We start from the raw sequence: 5,953 nt of genomic DNA, 5'->3' as shown, positions 1-5,953 counted from the left end.
TTCAGCCTCGGCGCACAGACGCAAAATTCACGCGCGCCGTCTCACTCCGCCGTCTTTCTCGAAGCTTCGCGCTGACGTCACAAAGCCGCGAGTCCCGCCCCGCGAGTCTGGTTCTTTTTTTTCTTTCTTTCTTGAGGAGCGATACCTCTTTGTTGACATAAACAATCTGAGTCGCCCTACGTAACGTGCACGTCACTGACGCGCAAGGGGTGGAGCGTCGCCATGGCTACCAGAAATATGCAACAACAACAACGACGATCTCGTCCAACGTTTACGTGAACGCGCATCAATAATTCAAAATATTTTCTTCTTAGTGTTTTGCCCCTTGGCAACTTTTGTTTATAGTTATTGTTCACATTTATAAATGAGAAATGTTATGCGTACAAACATACAAAATGCCCAACAATCGTGATCAACGAACAGATTTTTTCGAATAGTATTCTTTTGTTTGTTTTTCATTCCATTTAGTAATTAGGATCCCTATGATGTCTTTGAGTGTTTAGAAAAGCACTATCCCAAAATGATTTTTTCTTCTTATTATTGGCAGTAATATACCAGTACTAATAAAACTTTCGATAAAAAATAATGTATTATTTATAGCAATTTATGTATTACACTCGTGATATTACTGCACTATTAATTGTACTAATAAGGAAATAAAACTATTGCAATTTTAAAGTGGTACTTGTTATGGTAGTATTACTATAAAATACTGCCACTAATGCTAATAAAGGAAAGTAATTGATGTAGGCCTATATTTATTTTTATATTACCAGTAGCACTATAGCAATGCTGCTAATAATACCATGCATAAAATAATGTTACTATAACTTATTACCAAATTGTTTGAGTATTTTTAGTAGTAGTCTAGCAGGATACCAATCCTACTGCAAATAAATACAAAATATGGAAAGAAATATGATCATGCATTTATATTTATGATGATAATGATGATCCCTGAAGGGAAATTCAATAATGTAAACAAAGTAAATACAGAGGTTTATACTGTTACTGTTTTCAAGTCATATTTGTCCATCCTTCCTTCCTTCCTTCCTTCCTTCCTTCCTTCCTTCCTTCCTTCCATCCATCTTTCCTTCCTCCCTTCCTTCCACGTTTTGCAGTCTTGACTTGCACGTACGTTGATCTCAATATGAAAACTTTAATGCAGTGATCAAAATGCATAAAAAATCTTCTTATAAACTGCAATCATGAATAATGATCTAATCTAAAAGTGAACTATGGCTGCCTTACTCTGAAGTGCACGCTTTCGCTGGAAGTCTTGCGTCACATTTGGATTGATGAGTTCGTGGGAAAGAAGTGCGTCCGATTGCATGACGTCATCGGTTCAAACCGCGCTTACGTTGTCAGAACACAACGTTCTTGTTTTTTGGGCGGTTTGTCAATGCAGGTTAGCAGGGGAGAGGTCAGAGGATTCCCTCCCGCCCGGGGAGCACCTTTTGTGAGGCGGTGCGGGGCCGGAAAAGTACACGCGCGCACGCGTTTCCTGTTTTGACACCCCCGCTCGAGACAATTGAGAGAAAAGTACGAGCACCGCCCCTGGCACCTTTTTGTTTTTGGATGTTTCTTTTGTTGAGGCTGTTCAGTAACTTGACACCTTTCACGACTAAACTCATTTCTATCGGCTTGGTTATCAATGGTGACTTTTGGGCGAAGCCAACACGCGCGTGTTTGCTCTGTGCCGCAGTGGAGATTCGAACGGGGAACTCCTGACAGTAGGACGGATGAGAAGTGAGCACAACTCACGGTTGAGTTAAGCAAAATCACAATTCAAAAGCGAAACTTAAAACACGGAGTTGAATTGCCCAACTTAAAATGTTCACACCATGTTGCCTATTTTTTCCAGGTCGGGGATGAGATCCCGCCCCTAGTGGAGAAGTTCAAGTATCTCGGGGTCTTGTTCGCGAGCCAGGGAAGAACGCAACGCGAGATCGACGGGCGGATCGGTGCGGCGTCCGGAGCGATGCGGACTTTGTATCGGTCCGTTGCGTGCGCTGAGGAAGGAGCTGAGCTCTCGATTTACCTCTCGATCTACGTTCCTCCTCCCCTCACCTACGGTCACGAACTGCGGGTCGTGACCCAAAGAACGAGATCCCGGATAGAGTCGAGCCGCTGCTCCTCCGCATCGAGAGGAGTCAGATGAGGTGGCAGGGGCATCTGACCGGAAGCCCCCCCGGAAGAGCCGGATGAAGTGGCTGGGGAGCGGGAAGTCTGGGCGTCCCTGCTAAAGCCGCTGCCCCCGCGACCCGACCTCGGATAAGCGCTAGAAAATGGATGGATGGATGGATGGATGGAAGGATGATTAAAAAAAAAAAAAAAGTCTAAATGACATATAAAAATAACAATCCGGATTTTATTCAACTGTTGTGTATTTAAAGCCACAAATATTGATATTATTTTTTTCTAATCCAGTTTGAGTGACATTGCCTATAAGTAGGTCACAGCTCCATATTTGACAACAAGCGGTTGTAAAGCCAACAGGCGAGTAAACGCACAATGTTGCGTTTAATGTCAGCGCCGCCGCTTCTTCTTCTTTTTGTGCTCAGCATCATCTTCGCTAGTTGTGAAGTTTGGAGTATTTGTTGTCTTACGTAACGTGACGCCGACCAGCACTCGGATTTACCAGCAGGCCCCGCCCCCTCTTACAGGATGCGCCATATATGGGAAATGACGTATGGGGATCCCGGAGCAGAATCTTCCATTCGTCCAAAGCGGGGGGGGACGCGAATGCTCAAACGTGGACTTTGTGGCGCGACTCCGCGTGCGTTCGCGTTGACTCTGGACTGTCGTGAATGTTGCGACGCGGTGCGGCCCGATAGCTTGGCGTTTGCTTCCGGGTTTGTTCCCCTTTGTCCCCTCGGCGTCCCCCCGCCCCCGTCGACGTCATCGGAGCGGCCCGCTCGCAGGCTATAAAATGGCCGCCAGCAGACGCAAGACGTCAGTTCACTCTCAGTCGCCTCTCGAGCCAACAAGACACAGCGGCTTTGGGAACTCGGCTCTTTTTGGGATTGTTTTGGTGTTGAAATCCAAACGTCTACCGCAGGGATTTCCTCAGGGGTTTTTTTTGTCCTCGTAGAAACTGTGATCTTCCATCGGTGCTGCGGCGATGATGTTCAACGTGTTCGACCCGGAGTGCGACTCGTCGTCCCGGTGCAGCACGGCGTCCCCGGCCGCGGACTACGGCAGCAACCCGGGCTACTACCAACCGTCCCCGGCCGGCTCCTGCTCCAGCGTGGGCTCGCCGCAATCGCTGGTATGCGTTTTGGCTTAAAAACAATCAAAAATCAAATCAAATGACAACGATGAAAATGGAACGTGTGCACGAATGAGACTTTTGTTGTGTCCCCACACTGACAAAGTGCTTAGAATTTACTGAATTGAAACGCGCATCAGTTGTACACTTGTGTCCTATAGAACTTTGAAGTTCAACACATTTGCACAGAATTTTGAATCAGGATTTTTAGGTCCAATTTTCACTTAACACTGATGCACAGGAGGTTGTCATTGAAGATTTGTTTTCATGTTTCAACCTGCAAAATCAGAAAGTGGCTTCCAATTTGGCAAGCCACTAAGTGTAAAAAGAGCAAGAAGCACTGCAATAAGAAGATTTTTTTGGGGAGCAGAGGGTGACAACTCTGCGCCCCACCATGCAAAAGTAGAAGCTAACAAATACAGCTCATCCATTTATTTGCCACCAGTGTATGAATGGAACGTAATCGGTCGGACGCGTCTCCCGCGATTGCGCTGATGTTTTCTTTATTCCGTTTCGCTCGCAGGACTTCACCGAGCCGACGGCCTCGAGCGCCGCCTTCGTCCCCACGGTGACGGCCATCTCGGCCAGCCCCGACCTGCGGTGGATGGTCCGGCCGCTGGTGCCCTCGGCGGCCCCCTCGCGCCGGGCGCGCCCCTCGGCCTACCCCGAGAAGGTCTCGGCGCCGTCCCGACCTCACGGCGCCGCCAAGAGAGGCAGGACGGAACAGGTGAAGGAGCAGATGTGTTTGAAATCGCGTCCGTTGTTCCTTGTCGTTGGACACGAGAGTTAACGTTGTTGTTTTTTTCTTCCAGATTTCAACTGAGGAGGAAGCAAAGAAGAAAATTCGCAGGGAGAGGAACAAGCAGGCGGCCGCCAAATGCCGCAACAGGAGGCGAGAGCTGACCGACACGCTCCAAGCTGTGAGTTCCACCGCACGATTGCGGCCGCAATCCTACCTTGACTTGAGAGTTTTCCAAATTACGAGTTCGGAGTTCCGATCGAGCTTCGGATGCACTTTGACAAACGGTCACGTACTCAACTCGGCTTTATTTGTAGAACGCTTTAACTACAATGGCAGCACAAACGCAAAATGAGGACACTCGCAAGGAGAGAGCCCGACTCCAGCCACGCCCCTTAAAGGCACACATCCAGTACTGCTACATACAGGAGTTGCACTTTGTAAAACCAGTTCATTGCCTTTTTGAATGTTTTCACACAATGCAGTGCTTTGTCTTTATTAAACACAGAACAAAAACAATGATTAATTTCAATGGGGAAAACCGAGTAAGAGTAACGACTTTTTTTCCGACCGATGCCGGAACGTGTCAATACTTGCTCTTCGTAGCGACACCTCTCGTACTTGTAATACATAACAACTCTGTTCGCACAGCGACAGATCACTCTCAACAAAGAACGTTCTTTCTTCTGCCGCCGTGTAGCGCCAACTACTGGCGAGGACGACTTACCTGATTTTAGATGTATTGATGTCTGGTACCGGCAGCCTTCACTGGTACACGATAGCTTGAAATAAGGCCGGTATCGTCCCGATACCTGGTACCGGTACTGGCCCGTCCCTAATGAAGAATCGATTTAGTGCCGAGCTGAATGGATTCGCTTTTTAAGTCGAGGTACCGCTCGTACTTCCCAACAATGGAGCTTATGCTCTCCTCTTTTTGTCTCGTCAGGAAACCGATCAATTGGAGGACGAGAAGTCCGGCCTTCAGAACGACATCGCCGACCTCCTGAAGGAGAAGGAACGTCTGGAGTTCATCCTGGCGGCCCACCGGCCCATCTGCAAAGTCCCCGCCGAGCTGGACTCGGACCTCCCGGCGCCTTCCGTCGCCCCGGCCCGCTCCCGCCTCTCCGCCTCCGACTCGCTCTTCTCCGCCGGCGCGGTGAAACTGAGCGACCTGGACACCTCCGTGCTGGAGGAGTCCCTGGACCTGCTGACCGAGACGGAGATGACGGACATGACGGAGATGGAGCGCTCGGTCCCCGAGGTGGACCTGTCCGCCTCGCTGTGCGGCGCTCAGGACTGGGAGCAGCTGTGCCCGTCGGTGACCAGCGGCGACTTCGAGCCGCCGCTGCGCACGCCCAACGTGGCGTGCACGCCTGCGGGCGCCGCCTTCGCGTCCTCCTTCGTGTTCACCTTCCCGGAGGCCGACGCCTTCCCCGGCTGCGGCGCGGCACGGAGGCGAGGGATCGGCGGCGACGAGCGGCCGTCCGACTCTCTCGACTCGCCCACGCTGCTGGCCCTTTAAGACGCTTTCAAAGACCCGACTTGGCGTGGGAGAGGTGCAGATCACGGGGCTATGGATGCCCATTGATGAATTGAGCTGCCTTTTACCTTGTAGCATGTTTCAACCAATGCCACCGAGTAATCTGACTTTTATTTTTTTTTAAAGGTGCTACATGATATCGAGTCAACGTAGACTTTCTGTACATTTTTAGGAGCGATAGTTTTCCGGTTGTGTGAATGTGGACAAAAAAAACTGACATTGGTCTGTCCTTGACTTTATAATATGTATGTAAGTTTTCTGTGAAAACAACACGTCTTTTTTTAATTCTTATTAATTTATGAGATTTGACTTTATTTTTTATTACGACGGAAGCAAACAAAACAAGTGAATGTGAAATGTATATGTATTGATGGAAATAAAATGTTAGCGATATTTAAATGGA

The 5,953-nt window shown here is 48.8% G+C and overlaps 1 protein-coding gene across 1 annotated transcript; it reads left to right on the top strand.

The window, feature by feature from the left end:
- Nucleotides 1-2,508: 2,508 nt before the first annotated feature.
- Nucleotides 2,509-5,953, top strand: fosab (v-fos FBJ murine osteosarcoma viral oncogene homolog Ab). The gene is made up of 4 exons (XM_061704915.1): nucleotides 2,509-3,271; nucleotides 3,795-3,998; nucleotides 4,084-4,191; nucleotides 4,957-5,953. The coding sequence occupies exons 1-4, from the start codon at nucleotides 3,125-3,127 to the stop codon at nucleotides 5,530-5,532; spliced, it is 1,035 nt and encodes a 344-aa protein (XP_061560899.1). The 5' UTR covers nucleotides 2,509-3,124; the 3' UTR covers nucleotides 5,533-5,953.

Source organism: Phycodurus eques, chromosome 18 (genome assembly GCF_024500275.1).
Source record: "Phycodurus eques isolate BA_2022a chromosome 18, UOR_Pequ_1.1, whole genome shotgun sequence".
Classification (NCBI taxonomy): domain Eukaryota; kingdom Metazoa; phylum Chordata; class Actinopteri; order Syngnathiformes; family Syngnathidae; genus Phycodurus; species Phycodurus eques.
Note: the sequence above shows the minus strand (reverse complement) of the source record. Positions and strands in the feature narration are given on the sequence as shown.